General features: G+C 35.9%; 1 protein-coding gene across 1 annotated transcript in view; it reads right to left on the bottom strand.

The window, feature by feature from the left end:
• The window catches only part of ARHGAP42 (Rho GTPase activating protein 42), a 312,517-nt gene that overhangs the window by 39,492 nt on the left and 245,059 nt on the right, over window positions 1-27,966 (bottom strand). Inside the window, exons 7-12 of the mRNA XM_011926606.1 lie at window positions 23,424-23,528; window positions 19,972-20,101; window positions 13,857-13,957; window positions 11,867-11,976; window positions 7,510-7,588; window positions 6,030-6,069 (exon numbers count right to left, since the gene is read on the bottom strand). Of these exons, the coding sequence (XP_011781996.1) occupies window positions 6,030-6,069; window positions 7,510-7,588; window positions 11,867-11,976; window positions 13,857-13,957; window positions 19,972-20,101; window positions 23,424-23,528 (565 nt within the window). The remainder of the gene's footprint in view (window positions 1-6,029; window positions 6,070-7,509; window positions 7,589-11,866; window positions 11,977-13,856; window positions 13,958-19,971; window positions 20,102-23,423; window positions 23,529-27,966) is intronic.

Below are 27,966 nucleotides of genomic sequence, written 5' to 3'. Positions count from 1 at the left end.
GTTACTATACTTAATGCATCAGTGCTCATGTGATTTCAACTAAAACGGGTCCTCTTAACCTCCAAAAAACAAACCAAAAAACAAAAAATCACAAACACCTGAGAACTCTTCAGTGTTCAAATGTTGATGGAAAGGGTTATTACTAAATCAAATGGCACCATTGAAAAGGCTGATAATTAATGATAATTCTCCTTTGGTGGAGGACAAGGTACTCCTGTGGCAACAGCACAGAGAGGAGGATAAGTATCCTACACAGGAGAAATATGGATTGCTGGTTTGGGTTCAATGCTTGGCCCAGAGCAGGAAGCCAATACATGCTTACTGACTGATGGCTTGCTAGTTACTGGTTTGTACCAGGATTGCTCAAGTACCTTCTCCGATGGGTTCTATAAGGGTTAGAGTTTATCAGCTTACATGAGCTATATTTGTGAACACTTTCCCAGTTCCAAGCCCTAACCCAGCCCTGTATCTCCTCCATTTTAGAGAGAATCAGAGGGATACCCAGAATACAACTACTATCAAATTCTATAACATGAGAATTAGAATTCTATAACATTAATGATACTTGGCCTTCATGGGCGAGGGTAGAAGCAGAAGACCGACTAACTTAGTCAACTTAATATATTCAATCAAAAGTTCAGTCTAAACCTTATTTTTTTCCCCTATGTAAACTGTTCAGGGATAAAGCTTTTATTGAAACCTACAAAAGGTTTCGATAAGGCAGTTTAGCAGCACAAAAGCTATTAATCTCAACAGAATTCAAACAGCCATGAGGAAAGGAAAAAGAATAGTCTTCCACAGAGCTAACAAAGCAAAAGTCCTTGTACCTTCAATTTACTAGCAATTCAAAACCTAGTATGTCCTTACAGATGTAATCTATTTGACCTTACAGTACATTCTCAGGGTTGACAAAACAAAGCAACACTTGTCTTTACTTTTCAGTTCACTTTGCTGATCTCCTGTTTCAGATTAAAAGGTCCCTTATCACAGATAAATAATATCATGCTATGTGTTAACTGAAATAAATAAAAAATAAATGAGTGCATTTATCAATGTTCATGACACCTGCTGGACCTTTTCTTTTCTCCTTAAGGATGGGCAGTTTAACTCTCCACAGCCCTGGCCCAAATTGTTCTTTCATTCTGCTCTGCCCATGAAGAGCACTTGAGCTACGACAATCTTCCTGGGTCTCTGTGATAAAAAGAAAACTGTCAATGATCAAAGATTGGGGGATTATATGGTAAAGAAGGAGGATGATAACCTAGCCACATCTGAGAACTTCCAGAACTCTCTAAACCACAAAATGAAGCCCAAGAACATTTATAACAGATGGTAATTGCATAGAATGATAAGGAGCAAAAAAAGCTTATTGCTGTGGAGAACAGATACACAGGTACACTTGAGGAAAGTCACTGAAACATACAAGCAGGAGTTTAGAGCTGAAACATACAAGCAGAAGTTTAGAGCTGTTGGGAAATTTCAAGATTATCTTCTGTTCCAATCCCTGCAATTTTGTATATAAGGACTGAATGTTAGGTGACTTTGTCATTACACATGTAAATACTGACTTTTATTAGTGGAAACATCAATGGAAAAGAACTTCCTTTTTCTTATTCACAGCACCTGGAGTAGAGTAGGTGCACAATGGAATATTGTTGAACTGACTGTATGAGGGAATGAGACCTAAGTGCCTTTTATTTCACAATGCTCACTTTCTCCAGACCCAGGGTTGAAGGACCAGCTCAGAAGCCATCACACAAAACTCATATTTGAATGGGGACAAGGCTCAGGGCACCAATAGAGAATGTCAGAGAAAAAAGCCTAGAAGAAATGTTAACTGCTTTTGCCTCTGTAAATGACTGGTCCCAAGATGGAGGTCTTGGGGCAGGAAAGGTATGTCATAAAATGTAATTTGTTCCTTTGAAAGATGTATTCAAATGGCAGAACTATGGAAAACATACGGATGAGCTACTTTTTACAAAATGTCCCCCATGGCATGGCTTGAGGACTAGTTTAGTGCTAATCTTAATTGAATGGCATGTGATTGAGGACTCGTTTAATGCTAATCTTAATTGAAAGGCACTTGTTTAATATTGATGAAACATATTACTACTACAAAAATAAATTCATTCCCAAAGTCTTACAGTTTCACGATATAGCAGCGTATTTTAAAACCAGAAAAGTATTTGTAAATTCAATACCCTGTAATTGACCAATATTTTGGTTCTTTATTTGATGTTTTTTCATAAAGGTGATTCAAGCTTTCCTTTCTGTTGAATTACACAAGTCTCATTTACGGCATCCCTACTTTGAAAATGGTAAATTAAGAGTAACTATTAATACAAGGTAGGAAGACTTTTGCATGTTAGTCTTATAAAGAGTAGCATGAAACTACATTCACAGCATAATTTTATTCTTCATTCCATGGCATTTGTTCTCTGTAAATTCATATTATGGCCCTATTTTAGAACATTAGGTATTTCTTACACTGTTGCTTGTAGGATTTTCAGCGAAGGCACAGATGTTATGATTGCTTCTAAATGGCTGGCATTCAAAACAAACTTTTACCTAAGTTATATTTTACCATCCTAAACTTCATTGTCTTCAGTAGTTCAAAAACACAAGCACATATTATGCAAAAACTGAGTTTCCAAAGGAGAACAAGAGTATTTTAGAGTAAGTGGAAACCATCTGAATTATGGAGGATATAAACGAGCACTCTTCAAAGTGGCCGGTGAATTAGGACTGGTACTGGTTTCCAATACCGATTACAGGAGAATTTACATCCTAAAATTGAGCAATGCTACTTTTAGAGGAGTCAAATAAAAAGAAATACAAGATCTCAAGAACAGGAAGATGTACAAAAAAATGGTTAGAGGGGCTGACAAAAAGAAAGATATGAACTGATTTAAACACTTAACACAATGAGCTCACATGACTTACTCGAGACCTAACAGGTATGAGAATTTCACAATCACTGAAACACAAATTTACCGGGGACAGGAGTTCGAGATCAAACTGGCCAACATGGTGAGGCCCCATCTCTACTAAAAACACAAAAAACTGGCTGGGTGCTGGGCAAGGTGGCATGTGCCTATAATCCCAGCTACTTGGGAGGCTGAGGTAGGAGAATCGCTTGAACCCAGGAGGCGGAGGTTGCAGTGAGCTGAGATCTTGCCGCTACACTCAAGCCTGGGCAACAGAGTGAGACTCTAGCTCAAAAAAAAAAAAAAAAAAGCCTCACCCAGGTGAATTAGTAATACCACAATGTCCACCCCAGAGCTGTAGCAGCTAAGTTCTGGAAAGTGAGTCCAATCCTGTGCCTTTGAGCCAGGGTTTCTTTTATTGGTAGCACCTGCCACAGTCTTGACTTTTCAATAGGGTAGTGATTCTGTTTGGGTGAGGAAATTTGAATCCCCATGTGTGTGACAGCTAAAAATAAGTGTAATTTTCAATAAGTGTAGTTTATGCAAAAGTAGGAAGACCTTTGGAAATCACTATGCATTTTTGTATGTATTTATTTAGCATGTTTACAACACTTAATTTTAACATAGTACTTAATCCCCGCATTTATAAAGTGATTTAGATTTAAAAAGTTGATAGGTGTTTAAAAGATTATATTTGTCAGGATCACAAATCTGTCTAGTTAGGGTGACTTTGAGAGAATAAAATTTACGATTTTGTCATCAGTTGATATGTCTAAAGAAATTTGACTGATTAAATGTACAAATGGGAGAATTCTGTTAGAATTGTGAAAACAAAATAAAGTGAAAAATGATTTAATTTTAAAAGTTAGTGCAATTACAAATAAGATCCGTATATTGATTAAAAACAGGCTTCAAGTAAACATATGGCTTAAAATAAATCAAATATTAAAAATAAAACTTAAAGCTTAAGATTCATAAATTTAAGCACTAAAGTAGAAGCTTGTAATATTTCTTCTATGACCAAAAATCTTCCCATGGGTAATAAAAGCCTACTGGTACTAATAAGAAGAATAAGAGCAAATCTGTGCTCAGCACATGTCTCAGGAAAGGCCTGTATTGATGACTATGGAGAAGAGATGGGTTCTGTCACAAGGAGCTCAGAGTACTGTGTAGGAAACTAATACACCATACAAAAAGCCAGAGTGTGAGAAATGATATAAACACATGCACTCTAGGACTGCTACTTTTCTGAAACATGCACCATTTTATAATTATAATTGAAGGCACAGTGATGTTTCCGGTGGCTGATACTGTAGGATACCTGTTTCCAGAAGAATGATTCTGTACTGCATGAAGACGCAGACTCCCTCTCCGTCACAAGTACATTAGTTTTGGTGGTGCATTTAATTAAGCATCAGTATATTCTGATCAACTTGACTATGCCACCATTCAGAAGCCCTACTCAATACTGTATATAGGTGTAATTGTTTTCCATTAAGGATTTGTCCTTGGGTAATTTGAATGGGAAAAGACTAACCTTATAGTGGATATCAACAATCAAACTAATGTTAGAAAACACATTTCACATTCTTCTCAAATGCAATTTATACAACAGATTACTTTTTAGGGAATCATTAAGTATGAACATTTACTACATACACAACTCTCACCATTTGGTTAATGTATCTGTGATTAGATAAAAGTTGGCAATAAAGGATTTTATACTAATCACTTTCCTTGATTCCAGTAAGGAAGCAAATGTGAGAATAAAAACTGGAAATAATTTGTTAAAGTATTATTTAAAAATAATTTTAAAATTGTAAGTTATTTAAATTATTATTGAAAGATCTTTGACATCACGCATTTTCTTTTGATAATTTCGGAAGTTAATCACTAGAAAGCATTTAATTCAGATAAAATAATAGGCTTTTTATACATTCAATATTTATAACTTCCAAATGAGTGCTTTCCTGGTTTTTATTTATTTCGTTATAACTTGTATTTCCACAGCAATCTAAATGTCAGGGTTGGTCAGGAGCAGCGGCTCACGCCTGTAATCCCAGCACTTTGGGAGAACAAGGTGGGAGGGTTACTTGAGGCCAAGAGTTAGAGACCAGCCTGGACAACAAAATGAGACCTCATCTCTATTACAAAATAAAAATAAAATAAATAAGAAAAGTAAATGTCAGGGTTATTGAGTTTGTTTGAAAAATAAATTTAGAAATCATAAGACAAAATCCATTGCATTACATGAAACTTGGAATTGCTGTGAAAGTTATACAAAATAACCCTAGAAACAAATACACAAATTAATTTTGAATATCAAATAAAATGACTACGTAAAGTACTTATGGAAATACCCTAAACTAACCACAGAAAAAAGGTAGCAAGAAGTTGGCAGGTAATTAAAGAGGATTCAGAACATGATGGAAAACATGTAAGCTGTGTTTATAAAGAATGGCTACAAACTAATGATTTAATAATAATATAGTAAAAACATCTTTTCCTACATATGCCATGTGTAATGACAAGGTCCTTATATTTTACATTCTTAGTTACTATCCACTAAAACCAGCAAGCAGTGTTTATGTCTTCAGTCTTATACCTGTAAGAAAACTGGAGCAGAGAAAATAAGACAAAGAAGCTCTCTACTGTCTTATGTATTTATATTCATATAGATATATAAATATAGTATTTATATATAATTATATAATTTAGCTTGATTATTTATATATAATTATATATCATATATTTATTAACATAATTATACATAATAAAATATAATTACATTATATAATTATATATATTACATAATATACAAATAATTGAGCTAAATACCAACTTTCTCAAATCTCTATCAGAGATAAAGCAAGGCATGTAAATAAGTAAATAAACACCAAAGAAATAAAAATTAACTTTTGTTACTATAATACCAGTAGTTTGTGGTACATTGAGAAACATTTTAAATAAAAATTTCAAATTTGCTGTACCATAAGATCAATGGTGTTATACTATTTTCCCAGAATACTTACAATCACATAATGCTTTTGTGTTAAAAATGACTACATAATAAAATTTTAAATAACTATTAACATGACTTACTTTCTTCTTTCTTGCTTATAATGGCAGGCAGAGTATAAATCTAAAAAACAAAGGATGTCCATCAGTTACTTTCAGTTAATGACCCAGCACAAAAGATTATCAAGGTGATATCTGTACATTAATTCACAAAAAGAGTGTCTTGATTTCAAGGTCCTACAACTGCTGGGTCCATAGCACCATCTGTGTACCATCAAGCAACTTCCTTCCTGTGGTTCAGCCACCCTCACTTCCCTCTCCTTTCCATCCGTGACTGTGCTGCCCTGGACAAGGTTCTATCTCCATCTGATTTATGCATCTTATTCTCTGCCCCAGTATGATGCATAAAGTGCCGTTCTCGGGAAGTATCTCATAATGGACTTCGCCTGATTGCTCCTTCTTCCAATTTCCTGCTTAGCATGTTCTCAAATGTACACAATCCTAACTTGTACACTGTTGGGTTAACAAACTATTCCCTAAATTTGCTCTAAGTCAGGGCTTCTCAACTATTTCTGGTAAAGAGTGCATTTTCTTTTAAATCTACTATTAACATTTGTGTAAAATATAATAAAATTGAAATAGAAAATAATAAAAAAAAATCAGTGCAGAGTTCCAATTTTTAAATTCCATTTAACAGGCTTAAAATAACTTCAGTGGCTACATGATTTTCTAAAGACTGAATTGCCATTTCTGTACTGATCTTACTGTGGACTGGCAGCACAGTTTGAGGGAGGGTCTCAAAGTCTGAGGACCACACTTTGTATGACACTATTGCTGTACAGGTTCTTTGCCATCTAAAGAACGCTTCTCAAGTGACAGGACGGGGACTCTTATTTCCTCTGTGTGCTCACCCTCTATTCATCTAGTAACAGGTGACAGGATGGGGACTCTTATTTCCTCTGTGTTCACCCTCTACTGATCTAGTAACAGTGTTAAGAAAACAGACAGTAATGAATGATTCAGCCTCCTTTTTATGTAAGTCTTCCTATTTTTTGTAAATAGACTATCATACCAATTTCAAAATAACTATTAAAAATGGGGATATGCATGCAAGTGAAAATGTCAAGCCACAGGCAGTTTTATTAAGCTATACTCTTTTAAAATGGTTTTGATTACAGAATCAGTTCTTACCCTGAACCTTGTTCATCACTCTAATCACATGCCTAGTACAGGCCTTGCAAAGACGGGACATGAGATAATTATTAACGGAATAAGATAACCTAATGGGTGCAGCCAAGGTGATGAGTGTAAGTAATTTTTTAAGAAGTAATTTTAGGGTTTTAAATTAGTCCCAAAAGCCCCCTTATAAAATAAGTCCGAAAGGTACAGTTATGTGCCATGAGTGAGACTGGGAAAGCAGTACAAGTCTCTACTCCCCTGATTTCCTTTTTTAATGTTTTCAATTATACTAAAGGCAAAACATTGTATATTATGAAAAGCATTTCCATACATTATAATTATTAGGACAATAAAACCTAAATTATAGAATGTATCATAGTCTTACCGGTTCCTTCCCATCCATGGCTTCGAGCCAGAGCTTCCTATTAGCTTCTGAGAAGGCCTGTAACGTGATGATCCCATGCCTATTAAAAACAAATATTTTATATATTTACACACTTATTACTTTTTAAATCCTCAGTTAGCTAAAAAGATAAAATTTGAAGAAAAAAAGAGAAATGAAGAGAGAGGAGAAAAACATAGGAACTTTTTTTGAAAAGAAAAAGATTGAAGTATAATACTTTCAGAAAAATCACTGGGCATGCAAAAAATGTTTTTAATTCTAACGATCACAGGTGGTAAAACCATTAAGTGTTTTTGGTATAGAACAGTCTGAAGGAGACTAGTTTGAAATTATTTCCCTTGAAATGATCAAAAAGGATGAGAAAGTCACATTCTTCAAAGCCATCTATGAATTCCACAATATGAGAACTCGACCCGGATGTGGTGCAGTCCAGTCACTAAAAACAATTACAATGAATATGTAACAATGTGGAAAGCCTCACACCATAACTAGGTAATATTTAGAAAGACACTAAAACCAAAGCATTTCTCTATACCATGATGACAATATTGAAATGAATTCATTTAAAAATAATTCTCTCACATGCAGTCATTCTGAAATAGTTACTTGAGGATATACTTAAAGAAAGAAACAAAAAGTAGGGGGAGGAAGGGAGTAAACTAGCATATGGAGGAAAAGATATAAAATATAAAAAAGGAATTTACTTAAAACAGAAAATTCAGGGATCTGTGAAGAGGAACACTGAGATGAAAATTTTATTATAAATATTTTATAATTAAAAACCTGGAATGACAAATAATAACCTACATCTCTTCTGCAAATGAGAACACAGATCATGAGAATCCTGAATATATATCAAGATAATCTGATGTTGGAGAATTTAAGCCAGTGTAGTAATACCAACAATATACTGAAAATCAGTATTTGTTGGATATTTACTATGTGACAGGTACGGTGTTATGTTTCCTTAATTCTCTCATTTCATCCTAAAAACAATCCTTTGAGGTGGATACTTATTATCCTTAATTTACGGATGAAAAAACCTAATTACAGAGTTTAATAAAGTGCTCCAAGGTTATATAACTGGAATACATTAAGAGAAAGCACTAACATGTTGGTATTTGTCTACACAGAAAATCCAGAAGTCTCTACACAAAACTATTAAAACTAAAAGAGTTCAGCAAGTAGGTCAGATAAGAGATTGATATATAAATAAACTAACAGCCTCTCTATGCAGTAATCTTTACCATTTAGGAAAACAAAATTCAACTCATAAAAAAGAATCCTATTCAAAATAACAATAAAAAGAAGGTACCCAAAAGTAAATTTAAAAAAAGATATGTAAAATATTCAAAAAGAGGTTTATTCCGCACCCATTGAAAACTTTACTGCAATTCCAGTCAAAATCCCAAAAGATATTTTGAGAAACAAGGGGAAACTTAATAAGTGGATCTTAAAACTCGTAAGAACACAAGGCAAAAGAGTCAACATAGTTTAAAGCAGCCTAGGAATAGGGTCATTGCCATACTAGATATGGCATACTTTGATGTATTTCTCTTTGCTTGACTGAGCTTTGGAGGTACTGCTTTTTAACAAATTGATGGTTTGTTTGGGTCAACTCTGTGTTGTACATGTCTATCAGCACCACTTTTCCAACAGCATTTGCTCACATCATGTCTCTGTATCACATTTTGGTGATTCTCGCAATATTTGGAGTTTTTCATTGTTATTATATCTATCATGTGATATATGAACAGTGATCTTTGGTATTACTATTGCCATTGTTTTGGGGTGCCATTAACCATGGCATAAGATGGTAAACAGTCAATAAAAGTTGTGTGTACCACTGCTCCACTGACTGGCCATTTCCCCATCTCTCTCCCTCTCCTTAGTCTTCCTATTCCCTGAGACACAACATTATTAAAATTAGTCCAATCAATAATCTCATAGCATTCTCTTAAGCCAATGCCTTATCCACAGCAAGGCCCTAACTGTCTTCAATTTTATGAAGGCTGAGAGAGATGAATAAGCTGCAGAAAAAAATTATGAAGCTAGCATACCTCATGATGTTTGAGGAAGGAAGCCATTTGCATAATATAAAAGTATAAGATGAAGCAGCAAGTGCTGACGTAGAAGCTGCAGCAAGTTATACAGAAGATCTAGCTACAATCATGGATGAAGGTGGCTACAGTAAACAACAGATTTTCAATGTAGACGCAATAGCCTTCTGTTGGAAGATGCCCTCATTTAGGACTTTCACAGACAGAAAGAAGTCACTATCTGACCTCAAGGCTTCAAAGAATAGGCTGACTCTTGTTAGAGTTAACGTATCTGGTGACTTAAGTCAGAGCCAATGCTCATACATCATTCTGCAAATCTTAGGGTTCTTAAAAATTAAGCTAAATTTACTCTACCTGTGCTCTACAAATGGAAAAATAAAGGCTGAATGATAGCACATCTGTTTACTGCAAGGTTTACTGAATATTTTAAGCCACTGTTGAGACCTACTGCTTAAAGAGGCATATTTAAATATTTAAATATTACTGCCCATTGACAATACAACTAGTCACCCAAGAGTTCTGATAGAGATTTACATGGAGAATAATATATTCATGCCTGCTGACACAACATCTATTCTGTAGCACATGGATCAAGGAATAAGTTAGACTTCTGAGTATTATTATTTAAGAAATACATTTCATTAGGCTTTCACGGCCATAAGTAGTGATTCCTCTGATGGATCTGGGTAAAGTACACTGAAAACCTTCTTGAAAGGATTCATCATTTTAGATGCCATTAAGAACATTTGTCCCTCATGGGAGGAAGTCTAAATATCCACATTAACAGCAGTTTGAAAAAAATTGATTCCGACTCTCAGGGATGAGTTGGAGGGGTTCAAGACTTCAGTGGAGGAAGTTACTGTAGATGTAGTGAAAATAGCAAAAAAGCTAGAATTAGAAGTGGAGCCTTGTAGAAGATATGACTTTATTGCTGCAATCTCATAACAAAACTTGAAAGGACTAGTTGCTTCTTATGGATGGGCAAAGAAAGTGGTTTCTTGAGATGGAATCTTCTCCTGGTGAAGATGCTATAAACATTGTTGAAATGACAACAAAGGATTTAGCATATCACATAAACTTAGCTGACAATGCAGTGGGGCAGGGTTTGAGAGGACTGACTCCAATTTTGAAAGATGCCCTACTGAGTAAAATGTTGTCGAACAGCATTGCACGGTGCAGAGAAATCTTTGTTGAAATGAAGAGTCAATTGATGTCGCAAACGTTATTGCCGTCTCATTTTAAGAAAACGGCCATAGCCACCCCATCCTTCAGTAGCCACCATGCTGATCAGTTAGCAGCTACCAACATTGAGGCAAGATCCTTTGCCAGCAAAAAGATTACTACTCACTAAAGACTCAGATGACCATTCGCATTACTTAAAATATTTTAAAATTAAGGGATATATATTTTTTACACATAATGCTATTGCACACTTAATGGACTGCACTGTAGCATAAACATAACTTTTATAAGCACTGAGAAACTCAGAAATTTCTGTGACTCAGTTTATTATGATATTTGTTTTATTACAGTGGTTTGGAATCTAACCTGCAATATCTCTGAGTTATGCCTGTAGCTATAGGCTATGGTTTATGAGCATATATAGTAAGTCATTGTATACGAGGTGTATACACGGATACACACCATAAGCTAGTGGATTCAGAATATTGTGGTAGTAATGCAGGAGAAGAAAGATAGATCATGGATTACAGAGCAGAGAGCAAGAAGAAGCATACCCCTTTTTATTATAAACTTAAATTATAAACTTAGATTCATGACATTTATCTCTCTTCCATTACTTTGGGCAAAGAATACCCAGAACAGTGCTTTGCACACAGTAGGCATCCTGGAAGCATTAAACTTAGTTGGCTGAAAGAAGCTTATGATATTCCCACCTGCATCTTATTCCTTGGAAGCAAGGCCACCAAGCTCCAAAAAGCCCACCAAAAGGCTGATCCTGGAGCCATGAAATATGCCATTGGATTTCTTCATGGTGATGAGGACCACGAGGCCACTACATACACTTTCTCCTAATACAGTCATTTACATTGCTTTTTCTGATTCTGCTTTGAGTGATGCTACTGTTTTCTAGCATCCTGGATTGGATTTGCTTTTTCAAAAGCATTATGCAATAACAACATGCAAGAATGAAATAAACATGTATACTGTTTTTTAAAAGACTAAAAAACACTTGAATGCTTTTTCATGTTTACATTTAAATACAGAAAGAGACACAGTTTAGCTTATGAAAAAAATAAAGTGAAAAGAAAAGCTCAAACCTTTCAACTACTTCTATGTCAAAGCAGAATCGTTTGTCAATTGAATCTGTCTTTCGTCGGATGCAAGATTTTAATTTAAACATTTCCGGTGAGCTAGTAACAAGGCCATTCTGAAACAAGAAGAGTACCATAGTGTTAACATGCTGACAAGGTGAATTGAAATATATTAAATACATGAGCTCAAGTTGCCACATTAAAATGTTTAACAGTATAGGTTATGTATAAAGATCACAATCACGCCCTGTCTTTTTTTGATTCCTAATGTTAGCTGTCCGATCATAATACATCAAACTATTTGTTGATTAATGGCATATGTATGTTTTATTTAAAAGAATTATGTAACATGCCTGTCCAGTACCCTGCAACATATTTACTTACAATGTTAAATTATACTATAATGTACATTCCCTCAATACTTAGATTTAGAAAAGGTATGAAGTTACACAGTCACTTAACACCATAATTGGATGTATAGAGTGCTTGTTAGGATACAATATTTGTTGCTCTTAATCAAAACTCCCTGGATTGCAAAGAGATTAGTATCATGTGTGTGTCTTTGTATTAGAGCCTTAAATGATAACTAGCTCAGGTTTACAAGAGAGCTACCGAAATAATATAGTTCCAGTATATACATGATATAATGCTATTGCTATCATATATATCAGGGTGGTGGAAAAGTAATTACAGTTTTCCCATTAAAAGTAATGGGAAAAAAATGTAATTACTTTTGCATCAACCTAATACCATGTGATTGTTTTGCTGGTAACCCACTGCTGCTAAAACTGACTCTCTGGACAAGATCCAACATAGGCCACATTCATAGGAATTCTCTTCTGTAACTGAGATGCCAGTCTATTTGAAGGGGAACATTTATCTAATGTGTGGTTAATTCTATATTTGGTTGCGCATGTCATCAATTTATTAATGGAACTTTGGCTTGGTCTACTTACATTATTAACTCATTGTCACATAAGTTGGATTTACAGTAGTAACTATTAGAGTAGAAACTAGGTGTGTTGTGGCACTTAATAACTTCCCAGGATGGTAGCAACTAAGGTTTCTTTTTCTCTGGTATGTTCTCCTTTATTTTATGCCTTTCAGTTTGAATTACTAGACTCTGATGAATGCCCAAGTACAATAAGTTTCAACTGACGTATTTGAGTATGTGTCTAAGTTAGATCAACATTTACCTCTGCCATGATCTATACCACTAATTATCTGGGCGAGGCACTTACTTTCTACTAACTTTATTTCCTAATGTGTTAAAATAAGGCTGGACTAATTATCTTCAGTGTAACTCCCAGCTTTAGGGTACTTAGATTGTGACCTAATTAATTCACAAGTTCAATCATTTGCCATATCCATACTTTAAATCACAAGAAGATTATATGCCACAGACAATAAAGCTCTCTGCAGCATTTCTTCAAACAAAGTACACTGTATTCTATATTGTTCACTAGCCATGTGAGACATTCAGTGACCAATTTACTTTTGGGGTAAATGAGCATCTCTTGGTTTCTTCTGAGAAACCTTGTTAGCCAGCATTTTGGTAAACAGTATGCAGTGCGGAAGGGGACAAGGCATGCAGGAGCAAATGCAGCCTCCCACAGAGGCCACCCAGGGGAAAGACACAGAATCCCTGAGCCTGCTCCAGCCATTGACAGTCCCTCCCTGGGCTGCTAGCCAACCAACAGCATAGACAAATAACTCTGCTGCCGGAAATGTGAGATGACACCTCTGTAATCTACTGAAGGATCCCTACATTTAACTCGACTGCTTATCAATATGTCATGGCCAAGTTAAAGGAAGACCCTGGCTACTCTTTTCAAGTCATTCAGCTCATAAAAATGAGAGAAAACATTTGACTTTCTATTTTTTTGTAAATGTGTACATGTTAACTAGAGAAACAAATGTGATTTTTTTTTCTTTTAATTCCATTACTTAAATAACAAACAGTTTAAAAAACAAACAAAAGACAAAACTAACTCACCATTTTCCCACTGGATTTCATTTCTGAAACACTCATTGTAAATGTTTTACTTCCCTTATCATATGTACAATAATGCTTAATCCACGTAAAACCAAGCGGACCTAATGTAAGGAAACAAAAAATATTTTCAGATTTTGTTAATAAATGATTTGTATCAAAGTTTGCACATTCTCCAGTGCTATGATACACAACTGAGTATCTCCATATACCATGCTAGTTTGTAACATTTACCATGCATGAGAAAGAACAGAGAGACAGCAGTATAGGATAGAGAGTCTTAGAATCAGACAATGTAGCTTTACTTGTAGCTCTGACACCGACTTTGTAAAACTTGTAAGTTACTTTGGATCTGAACTTCAGTTATTCCATCTGTAAAAGTGGTATACTTGTACCCCATAGAGGTAGGAAGAATGAGGAATAAGAGTCTGAATTGTTAAAAATGGTCTCCTTACTTCTACCTGTATTCTTTACTCTCATAACTGTCAGATATATATTGTTAAAAATGTAGCCAGGTCACTTCACTCCTGTGTTCAGAACCCTCTAGTGCCTTCCCATCTTACTCCCGATAAAAATCAAAGAGCCTATTATCCACAAGGTTCCAAGTGAGTGGCCTCCCGAATTCTTTTTCCCATTTCACATCCCACTGCTTTGTGCCTTGTGCACTCAGTTCCAGCTACACTGTCCCGCTCACTCAGTTCCAGCTACACTGCCCTGCTTGCTGGTCTTTGAACACAATGGAGGCATTCCTACCCAAGGGCATTTGCAGTTGCTGTTTCCCAGGCCTGGACTACTTTTCCTTTAGATACCTGCATGACTTGCACTGTTACCTCCCTTCAGGACTTTTCCTAAATGTAGCTTTCATAATATGGCCTTTCCTGGGGAGATATCTAAGATCTAAACACCCTCACCTTGATACTTATCTCTCTTTCTTGCTTTCATTTCTTAGTGATTATCACTGTCTGAAATACGATTCGTTTCACTAATTTAGGCCATTTATTGTGTGTCTCTGCCACAAGATTTTAAGAATCTATGTGAGCAGGAACATGTGATGTTGAGCTGACTAGAATATGAATTGCTAATCCTTACAACAGAGCCAGACATACAGTTGTCAGTCAATATTGACAAATGAACAATGAATAAAGGAATGAATCACGCATCTAAGACTTTACTAAGTTCTAAGACTTTACTGACCTTAGAGTTATTTCCTCTTACTCCTAATCTGGAAAAAACAAATTCAAATTACTCTTTAAAATGAAAATAATTTCCACTATCTATATGAAAAGGAACTTGTATGTGTAATGTTCACTTTCTTTTCCCCCCAAAATACCATGTAACTCTTTCCCATAGCACCCATGTTATTGTCCAGTATTCTCCTTAGGAAATTTACCAGAGAGTAGAATGCATTGTTAGTTCAATGTTTCCATGACCATGGTGGAAGACCTTCAGTTTTCCCATAGGGAAGCCAGGTATCCTGCACCCAAGCACCATAGTGGGCTGAGTGGATTGAAAATGGTGCTTGTCTGGGGCCTATCATGGGGAGGGGGGAGAGGGGAGGGATTGCATTGGGAGTTATACCTGATGTAAATGACGAGTTGATGGGTGCTGACGAGTTGATGGGTGCAGCACACCAACATGGCACAAGTATACATATGTAACAAACCTGCACGTTATGCACATGTACCCTAGAACTTAAAGTATCATAATAATAAAAAATAAAAAAATTTAAAAAAGAAAATGGTGCTTGTTTTCTGTGTATTAATAGCATCTCCATCCAGGGACCCATCTTGCTTAACACCTGAACTTTTCTAGCAGCTACTATGCACATGTTTTTGCTGGCTTCATTTCAGAACCATGTTTAAAAGAAAGAAATTGAAATATTAAAAAGTACCTCTTGAGAAAAATGTTTCATGAGCCATTTAATTTTTTTCTTTAATAATAATGCCCTTGGTATCAAGTTTAATACTTAAGCCACTCCAGATTTTAAAACTGCAGGGTGCAGTCATACACTTTATCATCACAAAAGACTATTACAATTAACTTCAATTCCATTTGGGGACCATTTCACACTATAATACTTAATAATACTTGTTGATAATTCTGTTACATGTGATGTAAAAATACCTAAAGACTTAAGAGCTAATTAGTGGAAAGTGACTGGATAGATATTCTCATATGTAGTGACTTCATTACGTAGGTAGCAATATTTGAAGCAATATTAGCTATAATTTTAAAATAGAGCTGCTGCAATGCTCTGATGACATTTTAAACCAAAGACCCTTTTTCCTGCCTCCATCTTAAGTTCAGAACCTCCTGCATTTAATCTTCGAGTTTGCTGCAAACACATGCTGCTTTCTTTAAAGCTGATTGGCACTAGGCCAGGGCAGATGCTCTTAGACAAGCAATTCTAAAGTCCCCAAAAGTGTCTGGGAAAATAAAAATTGATTACAGCTCTAAAGTTGCAAAATAAAAGCTGTTTAATTATCTTACCCAGTAATCATTTAAGTTGCTAAGATGAATATTTGCAGTGTGGAAGGGGAATGAACATTCATCGAATACCTTCTTAGTGTCCATATTTTATCTAAGAACCTTTATACCAGACATTATAAAGAACATTTTAAGAAAACAGCCTGCGACCAAGAGATGGCAATACTTTCATCAATAGGGCATGTGACTGAAGTTGTTCTTTTTAGAGAAATGATATTTTCAAGCTGTTTTAAGAATTAAATGAGACAGGCCAGGCATGGTGGCTTATGACTATAATCCCAGCACTTTGGGAGGCCGAGGTGGGCGGATCACAAGGTCAGGAGATCGAGATCACGGTGAAACCCCGTCTCTACTAAAAATACAAAATATTAGCTGGGCGTGGTGGTGGATGCTGGTAGTCCCAGCTACTCAGGAGGCTGAGGCAGGAGAATGGCGTGAACCTGGGAGGCGGAGCTTGCAGTGAGCCGAGATTGCACCACTGCACTCTAGTCTGGGAGACAGAGCGAGATTTCATTTAAAAAATAAAAAAAAGAATTAAATGAGACAAATATAAATTGCAAAGAATAGTAAGAGCCCATAGTAAGCACAGTATTATTATTATTGACACTACCAAGAATGGAGACATTTTACATATGATATCTCTAATTCTTGTAATATCATTATGATAGGGGTTTAAACCCCTCTCTTTTATAAATGAAGAGGGACTGAGCTCAGAAAACTATTGGCACAAGTCACAGGTCAGCACAGGCACGGAATCTCAATATGGCTCTTCCTCTGGAACCCCTGGCTCTTTCGATTACACTAAAGTCTAGCAGAATGTGATTTAACGCATGCCTTAAGGTGGATAACATAAACACCCCATACTCAGGTAGAGTGGAACTCTGTCTAAACAGTGAGTTAAGCCTACCCCATCACATCCATCTCCATTTATCACTCAATTTATGGCTTTGATATTTATTTGATATTGATAACTGGCTGCTAATTGTGTAAGTGTGTCTTATGCTTTGAACTACAGAATGAAAACTTGAAGTCAAGCATTTATCTCATTTTTGTCCCCCACAAGAACTTATCTACCCAGTGATAGCAAGTGCACAATTGATACATCTTAGTAAACTGGTTAGATTGTTTTTATTGTAAACACTTTCAAAGATCCCAAGTGAGAAGGGGCTTTGGGTATTTGCTCCTCATATAAAAATAATTCCAAAAGCATATAAATATATTCCTTTTTCTTTAGATCCCTTGGCAAAGTGAATAGGGGAAGATGATAGGTGGGAAAAGACAGGAGGAAGAGATTATAATGAGGCAAGAGAGAACTTCTGAAGGTGATGAATGTGTTCATTATGTTGTAGTGTAGTGATGGCTTTACAGGTGCATGCATATGGCAAAATTTATCAAAAAATGTTTTAAACAGGCGCAATTAATTTATGCCAATTAGACCCAATAAAGCTATAAAATAATACAGGCAGATACAGATCAAATCAAGATGGAAATTGTCTTGGGGGAGGAAAAATATCAACAAAGAGCGTATCAATAAGGAGAACTGAACTGTGAGACCCTCCAATTCAGACACTGCTAAAGGTCCATCACAACAGGGGCATAACCGAAGAAGCCTTTTAGAAGGATCTGCTGGAAGCACTGTAGAAGACGCATTAGATGATGTGCAAGCCTGGAGGCAAAGGGGGAACAGTTAGGAGGTCACTGCAAGGGTCTCGCCTGGGCAAAGGCAGTGGAGATGGAGAGAAGGTATGGAATCAAAGGATATCAAGAAGATAGAATAGACAGATTTGTCCCAAGGCTACAGAGAGACACTGGTGCTAAGGATGGATTGCCTTGACTTCTGCAGCCTACGACAGTGGGTGGTGCCATTATGAGAAATTAAAAAAAAAAAAACTCAGAGGAGAGGTCAGTACCACAAAGGGCTTTATCATCAGTCTAGAATGACCCAGAGAAGTTAAGCGTCTTAGAACAAAAGATACCAACAGCAGGTAAGTGCATAAAACACTGTGCTTAGTCCATCCATGTAACCCCCCAAATTATTGAAGGGCCTACACTTATAGACTGACCCAAATGTCCAAGACCTTGACAACAGATAGGCAAACCATGGTCCCACCCAGTGGGTGCACTCACTACCAAGTAGGACCGAATATGATATATTTGAATATTATGTACAAAATAATATTGCAAGCTAATCTAAAAGTTTTTTGTTTAGGATAAAATATTGCGTGCCCACAAAGATTTCAGCAAGTGTGTAACACCTAGAAAAATATTCAAGAAACAAAATATAATCAGATTACAATGAATTAAAAATCCAAGGATGGCACCTCCTCTATCACTTGCATGTTTACTTCCCTCACTGGCAACAAATTCTTCCAGTGGCCAAATATTTTATTGGTAGAAATGTGAGCTCCTTTCAATGTACTGTCACATGAAGGCTCTCAAACCTGGACAAAATCATTTAAAATAAATATTCAAAAATTTCCTTAGAGTCCTTTCCAGGCTTGAGTAAAAAACATAACAATTAAAAAAAAAAGAATAAAAATTTCCTTAGAGTCCTAAATGAAATCTATATACCCTATTGACAAGCCAAGGGACTGGTAATTTTTCATGAACTGGGGGGAGGGTAAAAGCTACTTATTATGCACTAATTATAGAGTACCTAGGAAGATCAGTAGTTTTATCATGTTTAGATACGAAAACAGTAGACTGGCCAAGGTAGATAGTTAGGACAGAGAAAAATCCTAAAACCCAGATCTCTTGAGCCGGCGTTCCTCTATCATCAAGTCCATGCAGTAATACATGTTTGCAGAGTCTGCTGGATCAGATCAAATTTGTGTGTGTCCTGCTCTCCAACAAATGAGCATCACTTAATCATGTTGCACATACAAGTGTATCGAAAGCCTTTCACATTGGTCCACGGTGGGCTGGAGACACACACAACTGTTTCTTCACCAAAAACAGCACAAGAATGATGCCTTAGGGCATGTCCGGTTTGAAAGTGTTAATGTAGTCAAAACAGTCCAACTAGTTCCACTTAATGACAAGTAACAGGCACAAAAAACTCCAGTTATACAAGTCTGAATGGCTTTTTAATATTTTTGAGAGAAAAATGTCCTCAGTGTGAGGTAATTATAATTGTGCTCTGTTGGTTTTGGTACTTATTTCCAAACCTCAAGAAGTAAGGAGTGCCAATTTGACATTACCATGATTACCAATGTTACACCTGAAAACTGACAGGGCACAAAATTAAATAAAATAATGCCAACAGAGGGTAAAACTATTATCACAGTCACCAGGACGATTCATCCCAATAAAGGCGTTGGTTTACAATTTTCCATGAAACTTTAAGTTGAGATTAAGTATCTCAATTAAATGCGAAAACTAAACTCATGTTATGGTATGAGTGAAGACTGTAAGTTACAAGTTCAACAATATGCCAACTTAGACATCCTGATGGCAAAATGTGGGAAAAACTTCCTCACTTTGGTTGTGGTTGGGGGGAAAGTAGATATAAAGCTGTAAGAAATTTCAGTCCTCCTACTTGAAGGAATACTACTAACCAAGTCACATCTCATGGAAATATTAATAGATGGCTAAGTCTTAAGAGGTGTGAAGTTATGTCTTTGTGACTCACGTTTCTCCTGGACATACAGATAGCCTTCCATGGTCCACTGGCTGGGTGGTCTGTAGTCCTGGTTGGCAGATTTCATCCTTTGCATCAACCGCTCTACCTCTTGTCGAGTACTTTCAAAATTATTCCTCGTCTTAAGTAAATAGAAACAATAATTTCAGTCATTGTTTTCTACCAAGTTTCAGAAACACCCAGACTAACATTTTGTTTAGTTTTTATTTATTTATTTTTGAGACAGAGTATCACTCTGTCACCCAGGTGCGATCACGGCTCACTGCAACCTGGACCTCCTGGGCTCAAGTGAGCCTCCTGCCTCAGTCCCCACAAGCAGCTGGGACTACAGGCACACACCATCACACCTGGCTAATGTTTTGTAGAGATGGGGTGTCACTATGTTTCCCAGGCTGGTCTCAAATTCCTGGGCTCAAGCAATGTGTTTGCCTCCCAAAGCGCTGGGATTACAGGTGTGAGCCACCTGACTGGCCCAGAAAAATGTTTCAAAACTACAAATCGTACAAAGATGACCTAGATTCTTTTGGCACTATTCACCACATCTATATCTTTGTGACGTTGGGTCCCAAGGTCTGATTTTGAACCGATTTAGTGAAAACTTCTCTGAATGACCTTCTGCATGTTTCTCTTTGAATCTCTCTCTCCGTTTGTGTGTGTGTGTGAGACTTTCTTCCTATTTTCACACTCTAACATTATTACTGAGAGGGTAAACTATGGTAATTTAAAAAATATACGATGCACTACATAAAATTTGAATTCCCTAAATATCTAAGGTAAAAAACAGATATATAGGGACTTAGTTTCTTTTGAGGGAAAAACCAAAATAAGTTCATATACTTTTGATACATGTGGCATTGAAAAAGTCAAGAAAAAAAGTTTGTCACCACAGTTCCAAAGGCTATTTTTGAAGAAATATCGTGTAGCTTTATTTACTAGCACAGGTATTGTTAAGAGGTGAGTATATAAATTAACTCATAAAAATCAATGGGTTTCCAAGTTCTAACTTCTTCTGTGGCAAACAAATAGATTATTCACTTTATATCAAGTTTATTTAAGCTATAGGAAGAATCAGGCTTTTCTCTATGAATACCTCTTTTGCATTACCTCAAAAATATGCTTCTGAAGATATAATAATCACCATCACCTAACTCTAAGGAGTTTATGCCCCATTGAAAAAAAAAATATCAAAATGAGCAAAATTTTCTTGTCACTTTCATTATTTTTGTCTTTCATACACAAGGGTCTAATATTTTTCCCCCAATTCCTTACCTCTCTCCTATTCCTGAATCCTAGGAATCTTAATGTAATTTTATTTAATGTGAAAGTAAATCATAAAGATACTTCAGCTTTTATAATTTTCCCTTTTAATAGTAACTGTAAAAGCCTAAATACATTCCATATGGAAAAACAATAGAAAGAATTAAAGGTGAAATTGATTCTGCTAGAAAATCTAAGTTAAATAAAAGCCAAAACTCAAAACACAAGGGAATAAATCCCCTTACACATTTTTTTTTTTTTTTTTTTTTGGGCGGAGTCTCGCTCTGTCGCCCGGGCTGGAGTGCAGTGGCCGGATCTCAGCTCACTGCAAGCTCCGCCTCCCGGGTTTACGCCATTCTCCTGCCTCAGCCTCCCGAGTAGCTGGGACTACAGACGCCCGCCACCTCGCCCGGCTAGCTTTTTGTATTTTTTAGTAGAGACGGGGTTTCACCGTGTTAGCCAGGATGGTCTCGATCTCCTGACCTCGTGATCCGCCCGTCTCAGCCTCCCAAAGTGCTGGGATTACAGGCTTGAGCCACCGCGCCCGGCCCCCCTTACACATTTCTTACGGGACATTCTAACTCTGTAGTTTCATTTACTGGACATTTCCACAACGGCAAGAACCAGATAAGCAGGAAAACATACACTTTGTAGAAAATTAAGCAAAGGTTTTCCAAATGATTTGGGCTATATAGTACTTGGCAGTCAGGGTTTCAGTTATAGTAAAACCTCAACAATTAGGACATCATTATTTGTCAGGTTTGATAATGTGAAATGGGTTGGCCCATCTTTTGGGTGTGTTTTTATGTCAGTGCAAGTGTTGCTCAGCATTTGAACATCAGAATTTATATAATGATGCAATCAAAGACTAAAAGGATTGATCACACTACTTTACAAAATAAATTCTGATAGAAATTGATGACCTGTATGGAAATAATTCTCATTTTTAAAAAAATTTTTATTTTGTATTTATTTTTTCAGATTAGACTGGTAACGTGCTGAGATTGTAACAAGGTTCAGAGAGTGGCATGTCTCACACATGTGCGTGAACACCCGGACACCATGCCCATGAACCACAAAAGGATCTCTCGCTTATGTCTTAAAGCAGTTATTTTGTATGCCTCAAAACCACATTCAAACCTGTTATTTGAAAATAATAAACAGCACATATTTTATATTCAATTTCAGAGAAAGATGAGATCTTTGTTATTAAAGTACAATCCTTCATCTCACAAATAAAGAAATTTTGCTCTCTTAAAAATGAGACTTCTCAGGCTAAGCACAGTGGGCCACACCTGTAATCCCAGCACTTGGGAGGCCGCAGCGGGTGGGTCACCTGAGGTCGGGAGTTCGAGACCAGCCTGACCAACATGGTGAAACCCCGTCTCTACTAAAAATACAAAATTAGCCAGGTGTAGTGGTGCCTGCCTGTAATCCCAGCTATTTGGGAAGCTGAGGTAGGAGAATCGCTTGAACTCGGGAGGCGGAGGTTGCAGTAAGCCAAGATCGTGCCATTGCACGCCAGCCTGGGTGACGAGCAAAACTCCATCTTAAAAAAAAAAAAGACTTCTCTAAGGTCTTGTTTTCTTATTTCCAGTATTTTCTTTTCTAGTTTTCTTGAGGTATAATTGACAAATAAAAATTATATAGTTAACATGTACAATGTGATGTTTTAAAATATGTATACATTATGAAATTACCACAATCAAGTTAATTAATATATCAATCACCACACAGTTATCATCTGTGTATGCTGAGAACATTTAAGACCTAAACTCTTAATAAATTTCAAGTATTCAATACAGTATTACTAACTATAGCCACCATACTGCAAATTAGCTCTCCAAAGTTATTCATCCTGCATCACCCAGTAAATTAGTAAGAACACTGGATGAAGGCAAAAGTTAATAAACTTTCAGGTGTCTCCAACTGGGTAATATTTTTATAAAATTTGCTAGTATAAATTTTTCTAACTAAGATTAGGGTTTTGTGGGGTGTATTTCCCACTAGCAGCTAGAAAAAAATTGTAATACATTTATAAAGTGGCTTTTCTTAATTCTTGAATTTTACTGTACTTAGGCAAGTATTTGAAAGACTCCAAGGTTTAACTTGGTTATAAGTTAGCTGCCCTGTGAAATCAGATTTGCAGATTTGCTGAGAGACAGTAAGAACAGGTATACTCTTACATTCTGCAAGTTGAACTGCAGCTGTTGCTTATACGGTGCAAATTCCTGGGCAAGTTCATATCCCTCATGGTAAAAAGTAAATAAGCCCTGAAGAAACGACAAAAGCTGCAAAGATAAAGAGATAAAGAACCATGAAAATGTGTTGTAATGATCATTTAATGATATAAAATAGGGAGAAAATTGTATTTCATTATAATTCCTCAAACTAATACATTTTCAATGGCTTTGGCAAGGCAGGCAATAGATTTACAATTATAAAACAGAAACCACAAAAGGATTTTTATTTCCCTTTTGGTAGACAGTAATTTAACTTTTGAGGCTGATCAAGGACATTTGTCATGTTAACTATTCTGCTACTCAAATGCATTGAAGAAATATCCAGAAGAGACCACTAAGATAATGACTAAAGTATAATAGCATAGATCCCACCCTGGTAGAACTTCTAATCTAAACAAGGGGATAAAAGATATGCGATGTAAGGAAGAGCAAACCAGTAAATCACAGATAAGAAGTACCCAAGGGAAGGAATGAGAATTTGGCCAGATGAAATTAAGAAAAAGTATCACAAGGTGGCAGTACTGATTTGAGTATTGAATAGACAACATTTTAGCAAAGGAATGGGAAGAACTCAGAGGGAATTGGTGAGCAAAATCACTGAACTAGATAACACAGGTCTTTCATTTCTGAGAAAGTAAAATCTTTACAAAGTCATAATTTCTATGATCCTAACCTTCTAATCTCAAATTCATATGTGTATTTACGTTTTTATCCATAAATTAAGACAGGCTCTCCATGGAATTATAGGACACAGGTTATATGGAACGTTACACTGGAAAAAAAAAATTAAGCATTTTCATTTCATTTACAGGGATTTTATTTCACAGACTTGTATACTAACCTAATCTTTCCCACAACCTCTTCCTGCGATAAAGTTAGAAAACATTTTTGAAAAGTCACTCATAACTTATCTGTAACTTATTATTTTAAATTAAGGAAAAAACACAATTTGAAACCGTTTTCTCATGTAAATAACATGCAGCCACCTTCTCTGTCTGGGTAGGCAGGGAAGATTCAGCTAAGCATCAGGCCCATGTGCTACAATTTCCAACAGATAAACACTGGTTCTATCTGAAAACAATGACCTCATGCTTTTCTTCCTACAAGCAAAGTCATGTTCATTTCAGAAAACATTTTCAAGTCATTTTTGTTGTTATATGTTAAGGACTTTTCTTCTCTTGTTCAAACAGTCCTGATACTGCACCAAAATGTAGCATTTGCCCTTTTATAAATATTTTACACTGTCAGTTTTACGTCATCTAACACTTATTATCAAACCTAAATATTCAATAGATTACAATGATGCTATATCAAATTATCCAATAAAATACATAGTCTACCTGAATGCATATAATATGGCACAAACAAAACTGCAGCTTAAATTGGATTTAAAAAAACCTTTAATCAAGGTTTGCATATATAGATTTAGAGTTTTTCAGAGAGAAAAGAAAATACTTTTGAAATATATATATATATAACAGTAGTCTTCTAAACATCCAACTAACAGTTTATGAAGTTGCTAAGGAAGTATTGTTTCATGTTTTACCATTTATAATTAATCCACAATTAAACTGTCTTGTTACAAACTGGATGCCATACAAAGCAGGTGCTGCTTTAAAAGCATCATCAGTATAAAAGTTAATTAAACTTGTAAAGAAGATTTTAAGAATATCTGTGATAAATCTTCTATAAAACAACGAATCCCCTGAGATCCATCTTTTCTAATATTCTTGGTTTCTAGAACATGGAAAAAAGACAAAGCACACTGATGTTTTCAGAAGCATGAAGTAAACCATTCAGAACCACACCCAGAACACTGCTAAAAATTCTAACAAATGGTCAATTATGATTCTTTGGCCACAGAAGTTTCCAATACATTCAAATTGCTATGCCATGGCTTGATGCTCCAGCCCTAAAGTATTAATACTAATCTGAAAACATGAAATCCAAAACACTCCAAAATCCAAAATTTTTAGAGCACTGTCATGATACCGGAAGTGAAAAATTCCACACCTGATACTTTTGCTTTCTGGTGGTTCAATATATAGAAATTGTGCTTCATGCAGAAAATTATTAAGAATATTGTAGAAAATAAAATTATCCTCAGGCTATGTGTATGAGCTGTGTAGGAAACATAATGACTTTCATGTTCGGACTTGAGTCCAATTCCCAAGATAGCTCATGATGTGTATGCAAATATCCGAAAATATGAAAAAAATCGGAAACACTTCTAGTCCGAAGCATTCTGGATAAGGAATGTCAATGCGTATTCTATTTCAAAAGACTAGACATCTGGAGACGATGCTGGGTGCACTCCAGGGAACTACCTGTGAGACGCTCCCTCACGCGAAGGGCTGCTGCGTGATTGCAGATTCACATGTGGGTCGCCCTAACCAAAACTCTCATGGATGTATTTTCACACAGATTTTGATAAACCAGTATTTCCCACTAAACTCTGCTTCTAAATTCTTAGTCATGTTCTAAAAAGTAAGAGCCTGGTACCCTCATCTTATTCAGACTATTCCATATCCTTAGCATTTTATATGCAGCCAACTTCAGTCAAGAGGAAAATAAACCCATTGGCAGCTTCTAGCAGAATTCAGATTCACTTAGCAGCAGACAAATATCTTTTAATCTCATAAAGCACGCTGAGCACCCACTAGGAAATGTACAATCCTATAGAAGGCTCATAAGAATTAGATACAAAAAACCATCCACCTTTTCCTTTTTATTCCACGTCTTTGGAAGCAGCATTTGGGTTCATCGAAGAGCGCATTATGAAAAACCTGCCTCTAGATGGCAGCAAAGTTAAACGTTTTATAGGTTTGAATACTTGTTCATTTCATCCTCTACAAAATTCCAAGATGTGAAGTGAAAGGAACTGAACAGGACAGCCTGAAAAGCTTTAAGAATTGCACTTCCCACAGATCATTTTCTTTGGTGAATCTGTCCGAATGGCTGGGATGTGAGGGAAAAACTATGGTTTCAGTTTACCCAAAAGTAAATTTGACATTTAAAATAATAACAGTAACCATAATAACAACTACAAACTCCTAGATAGACAGAATAGTTTGAATACTAAGAAAGTTCCTTTTATCACTGGGGAAATCTCATATAGCACTTTATTATTCCCAAGGGTATAGAACCAAATTACTTGTCACTCCAATAACCCAACCAAATGGAAAAACTGATACCATACTTACAGATCAATAGTCTTTTAAAAAAACAAACATTCATAATTTCCCAGCCCATTAGTAACCAATTAACTAAATGCAGTATGGATGTGGCAGTTCCAAAAGTGTCAAGCCTTAAGTTACCAGTGATGATGTAAATGGCAGATAATAGTAAGAGCTAAGAAAAGGGGTTGCTGAGATGAAGAGCCTCTAAGTGGTAGATACAGTAATTTCAGACAACTGTTGCTCAAACTGAGAACCATTGAAGTGTGAATGCTTTTACAAGGATGTGATTCACTCCTACATGCTTGCCCTCTTTTCTGACTGACAATAATCAATTATTACAGTGACCTCTTTTTTTTAGCTTATTAAAATTCCCAAAGTGCTAGAGACATCCCATCTTCCTAGAGCAGCACTGCCAATCATGCTCTGAATTTGTTCTTGAGTTTAATGGAACCCACACAATCAATTTCTACAGAGTCCATCCACCAGCTTTATCAACAAACTAAGGGTAGTTGTCAAATATAATTCAGTAACCATCTTTGACCACTAAGAACTGTAAGCATAAACCCTTCTCTCCTAAGAAATTAATCACTGCTTAAAACACTGAACACTCCACTCCCACAGTTAATGTCATATTTAATGATAAAAGAGTGAATGTGTTCCTTCTCCACCCAAGATCAGGAACAAGATAATGATGCCCATTCTTGACACTTCTAATATTGTGTTTCAGCTTCTAGTCAAAAAAACTAAGCCAGAAAAAGAAATAAAAGGCATCCAGATGAGAAAGAAAAAAGAAAAAGCATCTCTGTTTGCAAATGCCATGATCTCATATATATAAAATCCTACAAAATCCAGGGCAAAGCTATTATAACTAATAAACAAGTTTAATAAGGTTGCAGGATACAAAGACCAATATACAAAAATCAGTTGTATTTCTATACACTTGCAATGAACAATCTGAAAATAAAGTTAAGAAAACAATGCCATTTACAATAGCTTCAAAGAAACAAACTACTTAGGAAAACTGATTTAACAAAAGACGTATAAAAGTTATGCTCTGAAAACTGTAAAACACTGTATAAAGAAATTAAGGAAGGTCAAAATAAATGGAGAGCATCTCATGTTCATAGACTGGATAACTTAATATTGTTAAGATGGTAATATTCCCCAAATTGACATACATATTCTATACAATCTCTGTCAGAATTTCAGTTGACTTTTTTGTAGTAATTGACAAGCTGATTCTAAAATTTGTAGGGCACTGCAAGGAACCCCAACCAGTCAAAAAAAAAAAAAAAACTTAACAACAA

The sequence above is a fragment of the Colobus angolensis genome, unplaced genomic scaffold (assembly GCF_000951035.1).
Source record: "Colobus angolensis palliatus isolate OR3802 unplaced genomic scaffold, Cang.pa_1.0 Scaffold7, whole genome shotgun sequence".
Taxonomy (NCBI): domain Eukaryota; kingdom Metazoa; phylum Chordata; class Mammalia; order Primates; family Cercopithecidae; genus Colobus; species Colobus angolensis.
This window is presented reverse-complemented; position numbering and strand designations above follow the sequence as displayed.